General features: G+C 31.5%; 1 protein-coding gene across 1 annotated transcript; it reads right to left on the minus strand.

The window, feature by feature from the left end:
- Positions 1–4,324: 4,324 nt before the first annotated feature.
- LOC114406405 (probable LRR receptor-like serine/threonine-protein kinase At3g47570) lies at positions 4,325–8,127 on the minus strand. Its single transcript, XM_028369094.1, has 3 exons — positions 5,410–8,127; positions 4,963–5,307; positions 4,325–4,441 (listed from the first exon to the last, which is right to left on the minus strand). Exons 1-3 carry the CDS (start codon positions 8,093–8,095, stop codon positions 4,428–4,430), a joined length of 3,045 nt encoding a protein of 1,014 aa, XP_028224895.1. The 5' UTR covers positions 8,096–8,127; the 3' UTR covers positions 4,325–4,427.
- Positions 8,128–23,180: the final 15,053 nt, after the last annotated feature.

Raw genomic sequence — 23,180 nt, forward strand, 5'->3', positions numbered from 1 at the left:
GTTAAGAATGATGAAGATGTGTTACTTTAGAATAAAATATCAATATGAACTTCATCAAAGAAATTCAACAAGCATGGATTCATTTTCAATAAACATCCAAATGACTATTATGATGGTTCTTCAGAATGCCCATCAGAAATGTTTCTTAGAATGATCCCGCATGTTGTCACTTTATGACAGTTATAAAGTGCACCTACTAGCTCCAAAAGCTTGTCAGTTGTGTGGAGCCCACTACAATGACCTTTTTGGGAGCTTTATGAGGCATTTTCGATGGCTATGAAGAATAAGTTGAAGCATTCCAAAAACAATAATAACAAGAGAAGATATGTGAGTGAGAAATATGCATTTTAGCTTCAACCCTTTCCGTGAGAGTAACCCACTTCTGATTTATGCTTACAAAGTCTGTAATATTCTTAGATAGAAGTCTGAGAGTTAATTCCAGAGTGGAATCCCTCTTGTAAGGTAAAAATATTACTTCTGTGCAATAAAAAATAGATCCATTTTTGTGTAAAAGACCAACAATGCTTGGCAAAAGTGAAACCCAATGGTGTAGTTGGTCTACTCGAGGCTAGGATTGAAGTCTAGTGGGGAACTAGCAGGTTGTTGAAACTAGTAGTTGTTGGTCCAGTTGTGAATTGGTTATGTTAGTGAAATCTCATCTTGAAGGGTGAGGACTGGTCATAACCCAAGGTTAGGGTGAACCAATATAAAAAATTTTGTGCACTCTTCTTCCTTATCTCTCTACTTTGCTTTGCACAGATTTGAAAATTTTTGTTTGTCTAAACATTAAACCTGTTAATCTTTCTAATCAACAATTGAACTAAACTCATTTTTATCAAAAGGTTTTAAGAGAACAATTTCCTTTGAAACAAAAGCTTTAAACTGTAAAAGATTTTTTTTCTAGAATTGTTTGCATTTTCATTATGAGTAACTTTTATTTCCATTATGAGCTCATAACAATTCTTCATTTTGAACTAGTTCATTCTAAACTATAATAAAAAACCTTTTCATTTTCAAAGGAAGCTTAAAAGTTTTCAAAACCCCAATTCAACCCCCCTTCTTGTGGTATTTTTGTCACATCAAGCATCACTCTTAATTTGGGTCCTATAAATAAGAATAGAGGAAGTTATAACTCAATATCTTTCATAAAATGATCAACTTATAGAAAAATTATCTTTGAACAAATAAAACAATTGGTTTCTTTTAGTAATATTTTGTATAGATTTATAGTTTCTATTTTTGTTAATGATACATCTATACTTAGTTAACTTATTTAAGCACCTATAATGTGTAATTCATATAACCAAGTATTTTCTAAGAATTTTTCATGTGTGACTCAAGTATATATTTTTGAAGTATTTTGAATAATATATATGCTTTGACAATAATGAAATTTTCTTTTCACTTTTAATTTTTTTTATACTTTCTTCTCCTTTGATCAGGCAACCTATTACTCAACCATTAATTTTAGATCCACAACGAACGACAGTCACAACACTTGTATATAACGACTTAGTCTATTGAACGAATTGCTACAAATTGGGTAGATCCTTTTATAGAAACGAACACCACATCTTTAGGGACTAGGTAGAGAAATAAATACTCGCTATCAAAAGTGGTTTCTAGGGAAGAGAAAGGGAAATGTACCTTACGTAACGACAAACAAGATTGCGAGGTGGTGGAGCAACAAATATCTCTAACACCCACGCTGGAATTATCTTCTTACCACATGGACTTTATCTTTTATTTTAAAATTTGAAAACCCTATTGTCTTGGTAGGTTGCCCTTTGAAATCATAGTCACTACTTATATTTAGGGGAAATCTGAATGGCTAGAAAAACTTCTCCCATCATGGGAAACATTGTCCACCTCCCATGTTAGAAGCCGCCTATGCATGTGGCAGTGTGCATGAAAAGTAAATAATGTGCATCAGAGACTATTGTAAAAAAATATTGGGTAGCATGCAATTTGGAAAACTAGTAAACACATAGAATTGGGTGACGAGTTTTCATCAGGTTAACACCAAGTTGGCTGGTTTTCATGGGATCGATTGCATAACCAATCCAACTAGGTGTCCGGACTGACCATGGCACCAAGTTCCAGTTGAATTGGTCGGATCGATTAGCCTTATTTTAATAACGTTGGTCCAATCTAAAACAATTTGGATTGAATCGTGTGTAATTTAGTCTTATATTTATTTTTCTTTAGAGAAAGTACTAAATAAATAGTAATATATATGAGGGAAATATGGATAAGTGAAAAAAGGTGGTTTATAGCAGTTAAAGGGTAAATAGGTCTAGAAAAAATGAAAACCAAATGTGAGTTTTGTATATGTTAAGGTCTTGGCCATTGGTCAATCATTAGTATTACACTTGAATCTTATTGGATATTGGTCAATCATTAGTACTACACTTAGTTCTTATTGGGCTTTGGTCGACCATTAGTGTTACATTTGGGTTTTATTGGACATTGATCAATTATTAGTGTTATGATTGAGCCTTGGTCCATACTTAAACCTAATTGGGTCTTGGTTAAGCATTAATGTTATATTTGGGTCTAATTGACCCTTATCAATCATTACAATTGTCACTAATTGGACTTTGGTCAATCACTAGTGTAATGCCTAGACGTATTGTGCCTTGGTGAATCATTAGTATTACACTTAAGTTTTATTCGGTTATGATCAATCATTGGTTTTATACTTGACCCTTATTAGGCCTTAACGAATCATTAATGTTACACTTTTACTTAATTGTGCCTTAATAAATCATTAGTGTTTCAGTTTTATCTTATTGAGTCTTAATCAATCATTAGTGTTACAATTGGATCTTATTGAACCTTTGTCAACCATGGTTGTTACACTTGATCATTATTAAACCTTAGTCAATCATCAATGTTACACTTTAACCTAATTCAGTCTAGCCCAATCATTAGTGTTAAAGTTTGACTTTATTGGGCCCTGTGTCTTGATTAATTATTAGTGTTATACTTTAAATCATACAATGTCTTTGTTATTCATTAGTGTCACACTTAGAACTTATTAGCATTAATAAATTATTAGTGTTATATTTAGAACTAATTATGCTTTGGTCAATTACTAATGTTATATTGGATTCTATTGGGCCTTAATGAGGCACCAATGTAACGTTCATATTGAACTTTTAGCATTGTATTTTTATTCTTATTTATTATTTCTATTATATATCAATATTTATTATATTTCTAATTTTAATATTATGGGCTCATTTAGTACCCACAAACATTATAGATTGATTATTGTTTATATTATTAATTACATAAACTATTTATCACATTATTAATATTGATTTTTTTTCAATTTCATAACAAACCTACATGTTTACATTAGGTGTTTTCTTCTATTTTTTAAATTAAAAAAATAAAATCTATAATATAAAAAAATCTATTCTAAGTGATTTTATAATTTTTTTGGTTTTATTATTATCATTATTATTAGTTGTAATTAAATATGGAATATTTAAAATATTTTTTTTGGTTAATAAATATTTATAATTACAATTAAAAATAGCTATAGCATGATCGATGAACTTCAAAGCCATCTAGCGATGGACTCTTTTTGTCGTTACATTTAAGAGAAATATTTGTTTATCAGCGATCAGATTAAATATCGTTGATGCTTTAAACTAAATTTACAATGTTAGCCACCAAAATGTTTCGATCGCTGAATTAATCATAAATTTCTCGAAAAATCGATCACCAACATACTAATGTGAATTTTATTTTAAAAGGAAACCAAATAGCAACTAACTTAGCAACCTACTAGTTTGTACGGAATGCTTTGATCGCTTATTTTGTGGTTGTGTTGGGATAATGAATGATCAATTATATTATCAATGGCTAAATCAGTCACAGTTTGTGACAAATCTGTTTCGGTCACTAATTTCAATTGCTATTTTGCATTTTTCTAATAGTTTGGAAAATCACGAGTCATATTCATATAGGAAATAAAAATATGAAAGTACAATAAGTCTCCTAATTGGATGGAGCATTACATCGGTTATCAGTGGCGGACCCAAGACCCTAGATCAGTGAGAACAAATTATAAAAAATAAAATCAAAGGGTTCAACTATATAAATGTATATGGAATAAAATGCAAAAATATAAGATTTTATTTACAATTTTTAATTTAAAAGGAAATTTATTAGTGAATTTTAAAAAATGAGAGGTACAAGTGCACACCCTTACCATAGTGTAGCTCAGTCACTGTCTCTTTAAGTACTTGATATATATGCTACATGAAGGCTTCTGATTAATTTATTTAGATGACTACAAAGCTGGAGAAAATAAGTAGACAACTTTGCACCCGGTTTAACTTTATTGGAAATACATCATACTCCATAACTTGTTTTCAAATTGATTGTGACTCTGATTTCAGCTTTAATTCTTCTCAAAGGTTAACACCTGAAATTCAAGAATTTCATTACATTTGTAGTCTAATTTGGAACTTTAAATAATATAGCAAGATGATATTAAAAAAATCGGACAATAGTCGAAGCTAGCGACAATTAATTAAGGATGTTTAATTATCTATTAAAAGATTATTGTACATGTTTTTGTTCCCTACATATTTTTCTTTGGAGATAATTTTGTTTGGGACAAAATGTGAAATGAATTATGATTAATTTTTACATTCACCTAATGAAGATTCAAAAAGTTCTATTCTTTTTTATTTTGTGGGGAAAAAACTTCATTTTAGCATTCAAAGAAAAATATATTATTATTAATTTTGAAGAGGAAAAACTATATTATTAATTTTGAAGGGCAAAACTTCATGTACTTGTGAAATAATTCATGAAAAACATAAGACAAAAGAATAAATTATATATGATTCTCTAAAAAACATAAAACTATTATTTAGAACAATAAGCATTTTGTGTCCTATAGTAAAGTGTGGAGAATTAAATAAATCCAAATTCACTCACCAACAAGAAAGGCCTTTCTGATTTGATTAAGTTCCCTAGTTAGATCAACCATATCCATTCTTTCTTTTGGTGATTCCATAGAACAAGCAAGTCCAATCCTAAAAAGTGAAATTAAGCACTTCTTCCAATTGTTTCCTTCCAATGTTGCTTCATTTGTAGGGATGAGCCGTGGGTCCAAAATCTGCAAAAGATTATCAGGAAATGAAATTGCAACAAAGTTATGAATATTTTGACCATCTTCAAACATTTCGTCTGTGGGTCTTCTTCCAGTAAGCATTTCCAACAAAATAATTCCAAAGCTGTACACGTCACCATAAGTTGACACCTCAGAACCAACACCATACTCTGAAATATACATAAAAACTATTAATACACAATACTAATAGCAAGTTGACACAAAAAAAATAATTCAGAAAACACTAGTTATTTCAAACTTAAAGAACATACCTGGAGGAGCATAGCCAACTGTTCCCTTTATTCCAATTGTACTTGTTTTCTTAGAAGTTGTACCATTGATGGTTGAGATAAGTCTTGCTATGCCAAAGTCACTCACATGAGCAATCATGTCATCATCGAGGAGGACATTGCTTGGCTTTAAATCACAATGAACGACCGATTGCTCACATTCATGATGAAGATAATTTAATGCAGAAGCGATATCAATCATGATATTTAATCTTTGATCAAGGTTTAATGCTCTCAAATGCTCTTGACTAAGTGCCCTCGGGTGCAGCCATTGTTCCAAGCTTCCATTTTTCATGTACTCAAAAATTAGAGCTTTAAATTCTTGACCTTTGTAATCTGTGCTGGAACAACATGTCAAAATCTGAACAAGATTTCGATGTTTAATATTTTTAAGCGCATTGCATTCTGCTATGAAACTCTTGTGAGCTCCTTTTCTCTTAAGGTTTAGGACCTTTATGGCAACAACATTGTTTTCTAACTCAAGAGTTCCTTTGTAGACAGAGCTAAAATTTCCAGACCCTATCAAGTTTGCTGTTGAGAACCCATCAGTTCCATTGTGTAGGCTTTGGTATGAAACTTTAGCCAGCAGGTCAAATGTTGGTGAATCCAAAGATGCTTTCTTGCTCCTCCTCATCCAGTAGATAGTTAGAATTATTAACAGTATTAGAAGAAAAGCAACCACACTAACCATCACTGCTATCAACCTAAACTTGTGGTGTTTTGCTAGTTTCTTGCCTTGGATGACAGGGCATGGTGGTAGATGCAGTTCTGAAATACCTCCACAAAGCTTGTTGTTTCCGGTAACCACAAACGTGCTTGCATTTCGAAAGACACCTTCAGTTGGTACATCACCATCCAACATGTTAAAAGACACATTCAAGTATTCCAAGACAAAAATGTTCTGCAGAACATTAGGAATTGATCCAGACAAGCGGTTTCTTGACAGGTCTAAATATCGAAGACTTTTGAGTGATGCCAAAGAGGATGGTATGTTTCCTTGTAAAGAATTCCCATCCAAATAGAGGTACTCCAACATTATGCATTCGCCAATTGTTCCAGGAATGTCACCAGACAAATGATTCTCATACATACCTAGCCAATTGAGATTTTTTAGGTTGCCAACTTCTTCTAGTATACTACCACTCAATGAATTTTGTGACAAATCCAAGGAGTTTGTAAGGGAAGAAAGATTAAAAATCTCAATAGGTATGGTTCCTATAAGGTTGTTTTGTGAAAGATTCAGATATTGTAACATTTGGCAGTTTCCTATGCTTGGAGGAATATTCCTTTCAAACATATTTGCTCCCATTGCCAAATAAAATAATTGACTAAGGTTTCCTACAAAGGCTCCTATCTCTCCTAACAACTTGTTTGCACTTAAGTCTAACAATTGCATCTTTTGAAACATACCAAAAGTAGTTGGGATAATTCCACCAATGTTGTTGTTTTCCATCGTCAAGAGAATTAATCCAATTAGAAGATTCCCTAATTCCTCAGGGATTTCTCCTGATATCTGATTGCCTCCAAGATATAATTCACTTAGTTGGGTGGATAAATTGCCCAAGGAATTTGGCAAATGACCTCCAAAATTATTGTAGGATATTACTAGTATTTGCAACTTACTACAGTTTGTCAATGATTCTAAAAACTCTAAGTCATTAGATGAATTGTCACCTAAATTGTTAAAAGTCAAAGATAGATATTGAAGATCTTGTAACTTCCCAAGTCTTGGAACTTGTCCCATGAAATGGTTTCCGCCAATGTCAAGTTCTGTAAGGATAGATGCATTTGTGATGGAAGGTGGGATTGGACCTGAGATTTGATTACCACCGATATAAAGTTCTTGGAGATTGGGGAGGGTGTAGAACATGTTGGGAGGAAGAGAGCCATTAAATTGATTGTTTGTGGCTGAGATTAGAGAAAGAGATGACATATTATAAAGACAAGAAGGAAATGTTCCACTCAGTTTGTTGTTACTCACATATACATTCGTCAAGCTTTTGAGACTGCACATTTCTTGTGGAATATGTCCCTCTAAGTTGTTGTCACCAACCCAAAGATCAGTTAGGGATGAAAAATTCCCTATGAACGATGGGATTCCTCCGATTAAACGGTTCTTACTCAGGACCAATTGTTGAAGCTTCTGAAGTGAGCCAAATTTCATTGGTATTTTGCCAATCAAATTGTTCCCACCTAAGTCTAAGACTTTGAGGCGAGTGCAACTTGCCAAATTTGTAGGAATTTTCCCTACTAATGTGTTATTATCCACATAGAGAATCTGTAGACGTGACAATTGTCCCAATTCTTGTGGGATTTTTCCATAGAAGCTGTTGTTTCCGAGATCCAAGCTTCTCATATAAGAGAGATTGCCTACGTGAGGGGATATGGTTCCCTTCAACTTGTATCCTAATAAGTTTAACTCTGTAACTCTTTGAAGTGTGGGATTACATATGATTCCATGCCAGTTACAGAAGTGAGCAGAATTATTCCAAGAGAGGAAAATTCCATATGGGTCGGTAGATATGGATTCCCTGAATTTGAGCAGTGCCAACTGATCCGTCTCATTTCCTAATGCAAAGGTAGACCATAGTGAATTTAATGCAAAGAGAGAAAACAAGTGGGCATGTATAGATGAAAATGCTAGTAACATGAAAGAAAAATACTTCATTTTGATGAAGAATTGGAGGCTTCTTGATGGTGGTGTTTCTATTGTTAGATAGCTTTATATAGAGTATGGTAATTGGAGAAGAAGCCCGTGTTGTACCGTCTGGTGCTTTGGTTTCCATTACCAACATTAAATGTCAAGTCAATGGATAATTTATGTGGCAAGAAATAAATCCAATAAATGATAACTTTAACGTAAGAAACATGCTATTATTATGGAGAAAATCCTTCAGCAACTGCCTAACCAAAGTGCTTTTCTATTTGTATTGATAATTACCCCCAAAATAATAATAAAATTGTCATCATATTGATATTTAATATTTATTACTTAAAAAAATTGAGTCTATAACAACTCGACCAACAACAACTTCTTGCTAAAAAAAAATCAAAAAGCTTTTGTCAAATATTATAAAACTATCGTTTGAGTTAAAATGATAATTTACAAATTTGGAAATAAAGCATAATAGAAAGCTATGTCAATTTGAAAATCAATTTTTAGTAAAAATTAGAAGTTCAACTTAGCAATGTAACCTTTCTCAATTATTCAATCGATCAGTTAGAGAAACATTTATACTCAATTTGAAACAAATAATATATATAATTAGAAGATGAATAATAATATTCAAGTTATTAACTATACCTTTTTTTTTATAAGACTTGTTTAAAATTTTGAAAAAGTAAAGATATATAAAAAAGAAAGAAAATTTGTGAAAATGTTAAGATATACGGTATTGAAGTTAAAAATTAGATGAAATTAGTTAAAAATAACATCTATTTTTGTGTGGATTTATCTCTATTTTTTAATTTATTTAAAAAATAACATGTATAAAATAATATTGAATTTATAATATAAATAGAAAATAAATTAAGAAATAATTTATATTTATGTATATTAAAGGGTTTAATATGTTTTTGGTTACTAAAGTTTATTTTTAATATCACTTTTAATACTTAAACAAAATTTTGATTGGTCTTAGTCCAAATATTTTTCTTCCATTAGCATTTTTTGTCCTTGCGATTAAGTATCACCGTTAAATAATAATTTGACATCCACATTAACATCCATGTAAATTGTCACATTATCAATTAGTCTAATCTGATATTCATTTGTAATTTTTTTTTGATAAATTATGTTTTTAATCTCTTATCTTTTCACAAAATTATCTTTTACGTCAACATTTTTTTGACTAGCTTTAGTTCTTCATCTTTTCAGGAATATGATTTTAATTAGGGACGCTTATAGTTTGGTTCGAATGTGAAATAAAATCCGAATCAATTGATTTTAATAGGTTCAAATTTCAATTTTTTTCCTAACTTAAATCAAATCAACTCGATAATAAACGATTTGATTCAGTTTTGGTCATTAGATATCCAATCATTTTTTTCTAGAAAATAGTTTTGAAAAAAACAAAAAAAAACAAGATTTTATCTTGGATTTTGACAAATGATGATGCCATAATATAATGTTATCAACATATTTAAATGTTATTCACTTATAACCAACTAAATAATAACATAAATTATAAAAAATAGCACATGATCAATTTGATTACATCATAAAACTCCATCTATATATAATAATTAAAAAGAAATAAAATAAATTATCCAACACAAACCTTAATTCTGAAGACAAACTGAAGTGAAATATAATGAAAAGATTTAAAAGAGCACAATAGTAGGTAAATTAAACATTAAAAAAATAAAAAAATAGATATATAATTGGTTTGGTTCGGGTTTGAAATATGTGAATATAATATCAAAACCAATCAATATCGAATTTCAATTGATTTGATCTGGTCCAATCTAAACAAGAAAAATAATTGAACTAATTTAATGGTTCAGTTTGAATTGTTGGATTTATCAAATTTATCTAAACCCATACACACTCCTACTTTTAATCCCTTAACTATTTTTTTTTACAATGTTTAATCCCTCTACCGTGTTTGTCATTGTTTCTAGTTCCTCTCATCAAAGATCATTGTTAAGTGATGATGGGTAGTCACCTGACTTTTCATGGGAGCTACAAGTTTGACATAATACTCAATTATATGGTAAAATATTGTTGGTCCAAAATATTTTTTTTTTATGATTCTAAGGTTACAAGTTTTCTGACAATGTAAAACAACCCGAAAAAAAAAAAGATGTGAAAATTTGAAGAAAAAAAAGCAGATGCTATAAGAAAAATCAACCACCAACAACATTTTACCTCACACTCCCATGCTCTTAAACAAGACTCCACACATTTAACATACTAAGAAATGCTTTTAACTAAATTTAAATTGATAATTTTATATTAAATTTTATTACAAACATATTTTTAAAATAAAACTATCAAGCATAAATTAATTTATTAAAAATCATTTTCAATTAAAAATTGGTACTTGTCAACTAAAATGAAACATATGTATACAGAGACACAACAGTCATGCCCCAGTTTATACGTTCGTTCCAAGCCATGACAGTCAAAAGTTGGTACTTGTCCATTTTAGTGAAGACTTGACAAATTGACAAATTTTCAAATTTGCTTAACAAATTTGATTCGTCCCTACCAAGGGAAGACTTGACAAATTGTGCACCTTCCTATCAGGTGCTTCCTAAATGAATGAAGACTTCCCACGGTGACTACAACCAGTCTCGGGCCAGTTTTATACTTTCAAGTGTTCACTTGAAATATTTTAATTTATTTTCTTTGATAAATTAAAAGTCTTATTTATTTTATCACGACTATATATTTTCTTATTCTAACTTCACTAGATGGTTGACAAACGTTTCTATTGGGACATAGAATTTATTTTCCTTTTCATCATGCTTAAGTGAATTAACCAATGTTGAAAGTTTGTAAAACCGAGGAGTCATTTATATACGTCAAATAATATGGGCTTACAATATACACACATTACCATTTGGTATCAATTCTAATATTTGACATGAGAGGAAAGACTGAATAAACGTTAAAGGTGTATTTGCTTTGAAAAAATTTCTGTATTTTTTTATATTTTTAATTATGAATATATTATTTTACGTTTTATATTTTTAATATATATATATATATATATATATATATATATATATATATATATATACTCCCTCCATTTCCTTTTATAAGGAAAAAATAATTTTACACTTATTAAAAAAATTAATTAATTTCATTAAATTATGTAATTTTTAATTAAAAATAAATATTTTTCTTAAACTACCCTTCAATAAAACTTAATATTAAGCATAAATTTGTTGTTAAATAAATGATATTTTAATCATAGTCTCGTTAAATGAAGAAAATGTAGTTTAAATTTATTTATAAAAGAGAAAAAAAAATTGATTTATCTATATCCTATATAATAAAAGAGAAGTAGAGGAAAAACCCTAAAATGTCCCAACTTAAAAATTTGACACATGGCACTTTTTGTGGTTTTTTGGTCATTTGTTGTGTTCAGCTTCCACTGGTTTTGTTGTGCCATGTGTCTGATGATTAAGCCAGCTTCCACTCTTTGGTTGGGCACGTGGTTGGATCATTAAGCGTTGGGTGTTTTGTAGAATCTCGTTTTTGTGTCATTTTGGTTTACTTAATTTTCCAGTTCGAAACCAAAATTGTTTCTTTTTTCTTTGCTTGCTTCTCCATTTCAAGCTGTGAGCTTTTTAGTATACTGAGTATGGCTGTGTTATGTTTTTTCGCTGAATCTCTGCCTTCGGTTTGTTTTCATTTTGCATGTTGTGCCTGCCTGTGCTTGTGCCTGTGTTACCTTTTCCCGCTTATTTTAGAACTCTTTTTGGGTGTTTTTCTAACTTTCGTGCTTTGTTTTCTAACTTTTATGTTGTGCATGACTGTGATTTTAGAACTTTTTTTGGGTGTTTTTCTAACTTTCGTGCTTTGTTTTCTAACTTTTAATGAATTAGGTTTGTTTTTTAGTTTGGCTTTGGTCCGTTGTTTGGTTTGGCTGTGAGAAGTTTGTTTTCCAGCTTGGTTTTGCTCCGTTGCTCGGCTTGGCTACGAGAAGAAAAGGTAATGTTTATGTTGTGCATGCCTGTGTTACCTTTTCCCCCTAATTTTACAACTTTTTTTTGGGTGTTTTTCTAACATTCGTGTTTTGTTTTTTAATGTGTTACGTTTGTTTTACAGTTTTCCTTTGCTCGGATGTTCGTTTTGTGTGCGAGAAATCAAAGTTATACTTTTGTACCCATGTTGTTGGCTGTTTATGTTGTGCATGCGTGTCTTACTTTTTTTTCCCCTTATTTTACAATTTAATGAACTAGGTTTGTTTTCCAATTTGGCTTTGCTTCGTTGTTCGGTTTGGCTGGGAGAAGTTGAGGCTTAACTTTTGTACTGATGTTGTTGTGTGCTTATGTTGTGGATGGCTATTTTTTGTATTCTTTGGTAAGTTTCGTGCTTTGTTTACGTCTATAGTTAATGCATTCTTATATGTTTGTCGGCTCTTTTGTTAACTCTGTTTACTCACATGGTCAGGTGTTTATTTTTACTGATTCATATGCATGATTGCCTTTACAAAAATTCTTGCGGTCCTATGTGTGTTTCTGAGTTTTCTTCTTTGTTTTTTTTGTCATAGATTGTTAACTTTGGTTTCCCGTGGTTGAGGTGGTAATTTAATTTTTTTTCGTTCGGCTATATGCTTAGTTTTTAACTGATGTTCTGTTTTTCTTGGTGTTGTTGTTCAGGGTTTGCGATTGCCTACATCATAGATTTACGAGCAACCAATTTCATATAAAGTTATGGCAAGTGTTCCTGATAAGATTAAGTCGATAGACGGATCAAGGGAAACTCTTAAGCTTTCTGTAAGGATCATTAATCTTTGGTTCATTGGGATCCCTGAAAAGTCTGAACAAGTCGAAATGGTTATTGTTGATTTTGATGTATGTTTTTCCCCGTTTTTTTATTACTATACACTATATTATTGACCATTCAATCAGGTATTTATATACTTTGTATATTATAGGGAGATGAAATCCATATTGTTTGCAAACAAGATCAGCTAAAGTCTTGGAAGGCTGATTTGAAGGAAAATTTAACTTATGTGATGCATAATTTTAAAGTTATGAAGAATGATGGTCAATTCAGAATTTGCGATCATGAATATAAATTATCTTTTACTAGAGTTACTGTTGTTAGGTAATATGATATGGAACACCTACCTTTTAGGAAATTCAAATTTGTTGATTTTTCCACTGTCATTGCTGGTCATTTTCAAACTGGACTCTTGGTTGGTAAGATCGTTTGCAATTTGTGCATTAATTTTGATTGAGATACTTATGGCTTTTCAAATAACATGCCTTTATGTTGTGGTTGCTTTAGACATTATTGGCGTGGTTGATGAAGTGGTGTTCTGATATGTCTCATAAAAAAATACGAGGGTTGTTTTCAAATTAAAGGACTTGAGGTTATGTTTTAGAATTTAAGTTTTGAGTGTGTGTAATTGTTATTTGTATTTGATGATGATTAGATACTGATATACTGATACATTTATTGTTGTTTGCTTCTTATAGTGGGCAGGTGCTATCCTGCCCACTCTGGGAAAATTACTGCTTACAGTTTTTATCTTACTTGAATGAGGTTGAAGATGAAAGGCGTATTGTTATTCTTTTGACACATGCCAGGATCAAGGAAGGCCAGGGTCAGTGTAATGTCAAATTTGTCAATTGTCATGCTCACCAGATAACATTTTTTTGTCTCATCTATAGGATCATATCCACCCTTAGTCAGTAATTCTTTGAAGGCGTCTAAACTAATGATCAACGAGCTTGTGTTGGAAATTCAAGAATTCAGAGAGAGGTATTTTAACAATGTGTTATTTTTGTGTTTGTAATTTCAAACAATTAAATATGTAACTAATCTTTGCTATGTTTTTGCATTTGTACTATTCTTATAGGCTTTCAGATTTATGGATTGAGGTCAGATCAGTTTTGACGCCTATTAGACAAGGGAGTTCACAGGTTTCAGGGTCATCTCAATTATCATCAAAAGATGTGTTTCTTTCAAAGGCTGAAGCAAAAAAATATGTCAGATTAATGCCATTTCCAAGGTGATGTTCTTATTCATTTCTAGCTTCTCTTTGTACAAAATCTAATGCCAGTTTTTTCAAACAAGAAATTGTTTGTGTTATTGTCACCACGATTACAACTATAGTGATGGACAACCATTCATGGTGCTATCCGGCTTGCAGTCAATGTCACATAAAAACTGACATAGAAACTATGCCATTCACGTGTCCATGTGGCAAAGATAATCATCAACCTGTACTAAGGTCATTGGTTCACTGCTCAATTGGTATAACCTTCATTAACTACTTTTTCTTACACTGGTATGTACATTGGCAGGTATAGAGTTGAAGTGATGGTTAATCACAAGGGTGAACAAACCAAATTTTTGCTCTAGGACCGTGAATGTGCAGAGTTAATTGGTCAATCAGCCGATGAAGTCAACAGACTCAAAATAACAGTATGTTATTGTATTATCATGCAGTGTTTTTTAATTTACAATCAAAATTTGTTAAGTTGCTATCCATTTTCATTGTTCATATTAAGTCACCGATTTTTTTCCCTAAGGATGGCAATATTGATTTAAATGCCTCTCCTCAAGCACTAGATAGGCTACTGGGTTGTTTCCTTGCATTCAAAGTCAAGGTACAACCAAGGTTTAGGAATGATGTTGTTCTTAAATATTCAGATGAATTAGACTTGATCAATGTTGTGCTAGATATGCTTCCTGATACTGAGGTGGTCTTTTGTCAAGTGTGTTTTAGTTATTGTGACAGTATCGATATATTCCATTTGTTTCTTTACTCTCAATTCATATATCATGCAGCCATGTTGCAAGATCGAGAGTTCAATGCTTGACTCGACCGACCCTACAGAGCTTGAATCTGTAAGCTAACATTGTCCTTGTGTGTTTTTCCTGGTGTATCTTGCGATGATGGCAACAAAATTTAGCTCACTGATCAGTTAATATTTTATGCAGCAATCTGTGTCTGTTACCGTGAATCATGACCCCCTTTTGAGGATTCCATTAACACCAACTAAGCACCTATCCTCTGATGAATTGGATGATGAACCCAAAAACTTTGAGATTTCACCTGCACAAGTTTCCTCAAACAAATTACCCACGCATTATCAGGCCGAATGAATTAACCTATTCACAGGTTGTCTTGGATGTTTTATTTATCATGGTATGACCAAATTGTAATATTTGACCTGTGGCACTTTTTATGGTTTTTTGGTCATTTGTTGTGTTCAACTTCTACTGCTTTTTGTGTGCCATGTGTATGATGATTAAGCCAACTTCCACTCTTTGGTTGGGCCACGTGGTTGGATCATTAAGTGTTGGGTGTTTTGTAGAATCCCATTGCTGTGTCATTTTGGTTTAGTTCATTTTCCAGTTCGAAACCAAAACTGCTTCTTTTCTCTTTGCTTGCTTCTCCATTTCAAGCTGTGAGCTTTTTAGTATACTAAGTATGGTTGCGCCTGTGTAACTTTTGTCATATGTTATGTGCTACTCAGATTAAATGAAACAATTGTTTTTTTTTGTTTCCATTACTTTATTTGTTAATACTGTTATGAAATTGCAATTTGTTCTATTACGAAATACTATTACGATATTGCAATCTATTCAATTGTTGTCAAAATCCTGATCAATGTAAACAACTCAAGTTAACTGATGAATTAAGGTTTTTTTTTTCCGAAGGAATTGCACAGAAACTAAAACATAAGCTGACATTTACCAATTAAACTCAGTTTTTTGCCAACTTAAACATTAATTATGAGTTATTAAAATCAACAAAATAGATTGGTATATTAAGTAATTTTAGAAACTATTTAATCCTATCTTTATTGGTAATATACAGCTAAACCAGTTTTCGTTTAAAGTTGCCTTCATGTTTTGGCTTGAAATTTAATATAATCAGTACTAACTAAAGCTATCTACATTACCTTTCATATCAAAGTTTTCTGCACTGGCAGCAACCCCTGTCTCTAAATGGAAGTGCAATGATTCCTATATACCAAAATTTTCTACTCGTGGATCTTTAGTTGTAGTTTTGGCTTCTAATTTCAATTTCATCCTTAGCTTTCTTTTTTATTGCAACAACTGCAGATTTGATACTTACCATTTCTTCCTTTGTGCCAAAATAAATTTGTTTATTAATTATCAAATCCATTATATAAAAACGTCTAATCACATTTAATCCACCAAACACAGATTTGATATTTGTCATCTCTTGCTTCATGTCAATTAAAATTTGTTTATTAATTTACCCGTGAATCTTTAACTGTAGTTTTGGCTGCTAATTTCAATCTCATCCTTAGCTTTCTTTGTTATTGCAACAATTGTAGATTTGATACTTATCATATCTTCCTATGTGCCAAAAGAAATTTGTTTATTGATTATGAAATCCATTATATAAAAATGTCTAATCACATTTAATCCACCAAACGCAGATTTGATATTTGCCATCTCTTGCTTGATGTCAATTAACATTTGTTTATTAATTTACAAAATATTCCATCTTTTGTTCCAAGCTGAGCTCCAAATTCTTCACCTTTAAACGTGCAAATCAATCACATAGTTGACTCTACATCAACAACTTACCCCTCTATATACAATGTCTTTACATGTGAGTCTCATCATTGTTAGATGGGTCATTTTCCAACCTACTTAAATTGAATTGCAGTTCTGTGTCTCATTTGTCATTCCTTTCATCTTTAATTTTCTCTTTATTGCACAACTGCACTTTTGCAATTCCTTTCATCTTTAATTTTCTCTTTGTGCATTTCAAAAGTGTGTGGTGTTGAATTTATATATCAAACAACTTCATTGATATCAATTAACAACATGCAAAACCACGGACATGCAAATCCATCTAGCTCAGCTAAAGCCAGGATGAACAAGAAAGCTATCCTGCAAAAAAAGAAAGAAAAAACTTAGCCTCTGACACCACATGAGGCAACTATAGATTCCACTTTGCAACATATACAATGTCATGGTGAGAAATTATAAATAACATGTTTTCTTTTAAAAAAAAAACATTAGTCTATTCAATTTTACTTAATTTTTCTCTATTTTTAAGTCATAACAACTGATTCATTAGAGGATATAAATTCTGAATCCATACAAGGTACGATGATAGAAAATCCTTGCTCCATTTTTTCCCCAAATTTTAATTATAGCTATGATATCTAACTGAAATTGTTACAGTATCTGATTCTAATTTTTTGTCTGAGAATGAAAATTGTCAATCCGGCGCTAATGAACCTGCAATCAACAATGAAAGTAATAATTATAGCTTTGACTTAAGGTTAATGATATCAACTCATATGCTTTAAATTATGTTGTACTATCTCATTAAACAATTTCAGGCTATTCTGACTTGGGTGATCAAGCCATGCAATGTAGACATTGTAATGCAAAAATGTGGTATAATGAAAGAATTTCAAAAGATAAAAATACAGCAAGCCCAAAGTTCAGCTTATGTTGTGGAGATGTCAAAGTTGAACTTCCATTATTACAAAATCCACTAAAATATCTTGAACGACTTTTGTTTGATGATAATGCAACTGATAGTAAAAATTATCAACATAACATACGGACATATAACATGATGTTTTCCTTTACCTCTGTTGGTATTAAGCTAGACAAAACAATTAATGAAACCAGAGGACCTCCTACAATTAGAATTCAGGGCCAACCATGTCATCGAATAAGCAGCCTATTACCAATGCCTGGAAAACAACCCAAATTTGCACAATTATATATGTTTGATACACAAAATGAAGTTGAAAATAGAATTAATACCATGAGGTAGTAGTTCTTTTGTTTCTTTTATTATCAAATATGAAGAATTCTAATTGGCAAAACATGTTTTCTAACAACAATGGATGTATTTTGATATTGTTTTTTGCAGCCAACATGCTGCAATTCAGCCACACATTGTTTCAACTTTGAGTCAAATGCTGGATGACCACAATGTCCATGCAAAAAGTTTTAGAATGGCCAGGGATAGATTGGCAGATATTCAAGTAGATAATGTGAAATTGAGATTGATAGCCGTTCGTGAAAAGGATGGTCGTACATACAATCTCCCAAATGTTTCTGAAGTTGCTGCTCTCATTGTTGGTGATTTTGATGCAAACTCAAGAAGGGATATTATTGCTGAAACTCAAAATGGAGAATTACAAAGAATCCATGAATTAAATCTAGCTATCTAGGACTGCAGTACCATTTACTCTTCCCTTATGGTGAAGATGGATATAGACCTGACATACTTCACCGTTCTACATCTGGCAACAAAAAAAGGAAGAGAAATCATCTAACGATGAGAGAATGGTTTGCTTATAGACTTCAGTCTAGGTCAAATGAAGCACAAACTTTGTTGTATTCTAGAAAACTGTTCCAACAATTCATTGTTAAAGCATGTACCATGGTTAAGTCTGAAAGACTTAGCTACATCAAGAACAACCAAAAAAACTTAGAGTTAACAAGTATTGCAGTTTACAAACATCATTGGATGCTAGAACCAGTAATGGCTCATCTAAAGGAGAAAGAGTGATTTTGCCTTCAACATTTGTTGGCAGTCCACGTTACATGGATCAACTTTACTTTGATGGTATGGCAATATGCAGCCATGTTGGTTTCCCAAATCTTTTTATTACTTTAACTGGTAATCCAAATTGGCCTGAAATCTATAGAGTACTTGCACCTTTGAATCTGAAAGCAACAGATAGACCAGATCTTATATCCCGTGTTTTCAGATTGAAGTATGAACATATGCTTTCTGACTTAACAAAAAAACACATGCTTGGAAAAGCAGTTGCATGTGAGTTTGCTATTAATCTGGTTGTTAAACTTATACATTCGTTTATTACTTTCCATTTTTTCCTCATATGATACAACTGTACAGAATTTCTATATTACTGTTGCACTATTAATACCATCAGCTAACAATTGCAGATATGCACACAATTGAATTTAAAAAAAGAGGACTTCCTAACGTGCATCTATTGCTATTTTTACACCCAGACAATAAATATCCATCTTCAGATGAAATTGACTAGATAATATCAGAAGAAATACCTTCACATGAAAATGACCCTGAACTGTATACATTGGTGCAAAATCATATGGTACATGACCCATGTAGAATTCTACAATCTAAGTCTCCATGTATGAAAGAAGGCAAATGTAGTTGTTTTTACCCTAAAATGTTTCAGCCTCAGACTCTTTTAGATTCAAATGGATATCCAGTCTATCATAGAAGAAATGATGGTCGTACAATCTCAAAGAATGGTATTATCATTGATAATAGATATATAGTACCTTACAATGCAAAATTACTGAGGAAATACCAAGCACATATAAATATTGAATGGTGTAATCAAAGTACTTTCATTAAATATCTATTTAAATACATAAACAAAGGTTATGACAGAGTCACTGCTGTTGTTGTTTATGATGCTAATGGTGCACTTGAGAATCCTATCACTCAAAATGATGAGATTAAAGAATATGTAGATTGCAGGTAATATTGATTTAACATGCATACTTAATTTGCTCATTGTTTCTTTAATTAACTTCGTTAATTAGCAAATCTATGTGGCATCTATATTTCTCCCTGTCAAGTTACTTGGAGAATCTTTGGTTTTCCAATACATGCTAGAAAGCCTGTTGTCGAGAGATTACATTTTCATCTCTCAAGCCAACACAATGTTCTTTATGAAGATGATGATGATATAGAAGATATCCTATCGAAGCCAAGCATTTCAAATTCAAAATTATTAGCTTGGATGAATAGCAACAAATGTTTTTCTGAAGGTAGAAATCTTACTTATTCACAATTTGTTTCCAAATTCGTGTACAACCAAAAGGCTAGATCATGGAACCTCAGAAAGAAAGGCAATACAATTGGGAGGCTAATATGGGTTCCACCAATCACTGAAGAATTATTTTATTTAAGAATGATGCTTACTACATGCAATGGACCTACTTCATTTGAGGATATTAGAACAGTTGAAAATGTACTATACCCTACATATAGAGAAACATGCTTCGTAATGGGTTTTTTGCAAGATTACAGAGAATTTGTGGAAGCAATCAAAGAAGCTAAGGACTGGGACACAACTAATTATTTGAGGAAATTATTTGTGTTGGTGCTATTAACAGGTGCCATTACTAAACCTGAAGAACTTTGGAATTAGACATGGAATTGGCTAGCTGAAGACATTGTATATAATTATACAAAAACAACAGTAAACACAGGTTAGTTTTTATGGGTTTGTAACTTTGTATGTTGAATAACATCAGAGATCATCATTGTTTAACTATTTTCGTTATCATTTGTTAGAATTACACATTGATGATGAACAACTTAAAAATTTAACATTACTGGAAATTGAAAAACTTCTACATTCAAATAAAAAACTACAATGCCATATCCTGAGGGTGCAAATCCTGCATGGTGTCTAGAGAATAGCTTGATATTATCATAACTTAATTACAACAATGATGAGGCTAGATCAGAATTCAAAAATCTTTTTTCATCTATGACAGGTAATCTACCAATTCATATATTATAAATTGCATTTAAGAAAGTTAAATTCAATTGAAAATATGGAAAATGTAACTGCCATCTATATCTTCCAATTTTGCATCTACTTATTCTTCATTTCTATCTAATGTGAACTTATTCTTGATTCTAGATGAACAAAAGCAAATTTTATGAAAAAATTATGCAAGATGTGAACAACGATGAAGGTGACATGTTTTTCCTATATGGATACGGACATACAGGAAAAACATACATATGAAGAACATTAGCAAGTTCATTGAGGGCAAAAAAGCAAATTGTGATTATGGTTGCTTCTAGTGGCATAGCTTCTCTGTTGTTGCCAGGAGGCAGGATTGCCCATTCCAAATTTAAGATACCTGTGCCAATTTTTGAAGACTCAACATGTAACATACTTCAAGGAAGTCAGTTAGCAGAATTGCTAAATCAAACAAATCTGATAATTTGGGATGAAGCACCCATGGATCACAAATTTTGCTTTCAAGCACTTGATTAAAGTTTAACAGACATTATTAAAGAAAAAAATCTCAATCAAATCTTTGGAGGCAAAGTTATTGTATTTGGTGGAGATTTCCGACAAATACTGCCAGTCATTCCAAGAGGAAGCCGTTCAGACATTATAAATGCAACAATTAATTCATCATATCTGTGGCCTTCCTGTCAAGTCTTAACACTCACAAAAAACATGCGTTTACAAGCCAATGCCCAATCAGTTGATGATCAAGAAATTGCTAAATTTGCAAAATGGATTCTAGATATTGGAGATGGAGTTATTGGGAATGAAAATGATGGCTATGCTACAGTTGAAATTCCTGAGTACCTACTGATTACTGAATATAATGACCCAATTGATGCTATAGTCAGATCAACATTCCCAAATTTATATCAACACCACAGTAATCTTGAATTCTTCAAATGTAGAGCAATATTGGCTTCCACCAATGAAACAGTTGAAGAGGTCAATGATTATATACTTTCTTTGATTCTAGGTATTTATACATATCTGAAACTTACAAAAACTAGCATCTATTTAATATTTGTGCTCTATATGATAATTGTTATTATTAAGTTTGCATGCTAACTGAAATAAATATAATAGGTGAACACATGGAATACCTAAGCTCTGATTGTATAGACAAATCAGAAAGCATTGAGAGTTGGCATTTCCAATCAATTACCACTGAATTTCTTAATTCACTAAACACATTTGGTCTGCCAAATCATTGTATAAAGCTAAAAATCAGTAGTCCTATAATATTGCTAAGAAACTTAGACCAAACGCAAGGCCTGTGTAATGGTACTAGATTAGTAGTTACAAGACTAGCCAAACATGTAATTGCAGCTGAAATTATTTCTGGAAAAAATCCTGGCCATAATGTTTACATCCCAAGAATGTCAATGTTGCCTTCACAATCACCATGGCCTTTTAAACTTTTGAGAAGGCAATTTCCAATCATGCTATCTTATGCAATGACAATTAACAAGTCTCAGGGCCAATCACTTTCTATGGTTGGACTTTATTTGCCAAAACTCGTCTTTAGCCATGGATAATTATACGTTGCATTATCAAGGGTCAATTCAAGGGAAGGATTAAAAGTTCTTATTCATGATAAAGACCAAAAAAATATGACTTCTACTACCAATGTAGTTTTTAAAGAGGTTTTCAAAAATCTTACAAGGTAAATCTAAATTTTGCAAGAACATAAATTCTACTATTTATTGGCAACAATTATAAACTGCTATCTTACTCATGTACATTCTAATATACAACTTAGGATGAGATCATATATCACAATCTTAAATATTACATTATCAGGTACGTAATCTTAGTTATTACATTAAAATCTGGCAGCTGAAGTTTATAATTCTATCTTTAATTTATAATTTCATTTACTTATCTTACTTTTAATAATGTTATATTATTAACCGGTTTACAAAGATATCCATAACCTCTGAATATTTAGCAGTTTATCACAGCTTAGCATAGTGCTATCGCAACTTTAAAAATGTCTTTTACTTAATTAAACAATGCTCATGATATTCAATTGCATTGTTTTATAGGGAAATCATAGAATGACCCCCTTTCATCCACAAATAACAGCTGCTCGAAGTCAACTACCATCAAATGACTTCAATATATTTGACCCATGAATAATATTATGAAAATAGGATACAAATTTTTGGCAGACATATTCAATTTTTGCTATGTAAGAATTGTGTTTATTTTTCTGCAAAACATAGGAATTTAAACAAGAACTAAGTTGGAAATTCTTCCTTTGACATTTTTTTATGACCTCTTGAAGTTCAATAACTCAAATAACCATTGATAATAATGTATCTAGCATTCGTCTGAGGCTAAAATTTCTTTTTGTTTCATCTACTACTCCTTATATGATAATTATTTTTTAAAGAATATTTAGGAAATTTACCTTGCACTTTTCTGTGACTGAAAAAAATTCACTTATGTCAATCTTGCAAATACATCAAATTATGTTACATATGCTCCATTGGCTCAAAACAACATCA

Source organism: Glycine soja, chromosome 3 (genome assembly GCF_004193775.1).
Source record: "Glycine soja cultivar W05 chromosome 3, ASM419377v2, whole genome shotgun sequence".
Classification (NCBI taxonomy): Eukaryota; Viridiplantae; Streptophyta; class Magnoliopsida; order Fabales; family Fabaceae; genus Glycine; species Glycine soja.

Excerpts from the sequence above, each read along its gene's own strand:
- LOC114406405 (XM_028369094.1), bottom strand. The coding sequence starts at position 8,095 with ATGAAGTATTTTTCTTTCATGTTACTAGCATTTTCATCTATACATGCC. Across the intron at positions 5,308-5,409 it reads AGTTGGCTATGCTCCTCCAG|AGTATGGTGTTGGTTCTGAG; the intron begins GTATGTTCTTTA and ends TGTATATTTCAG.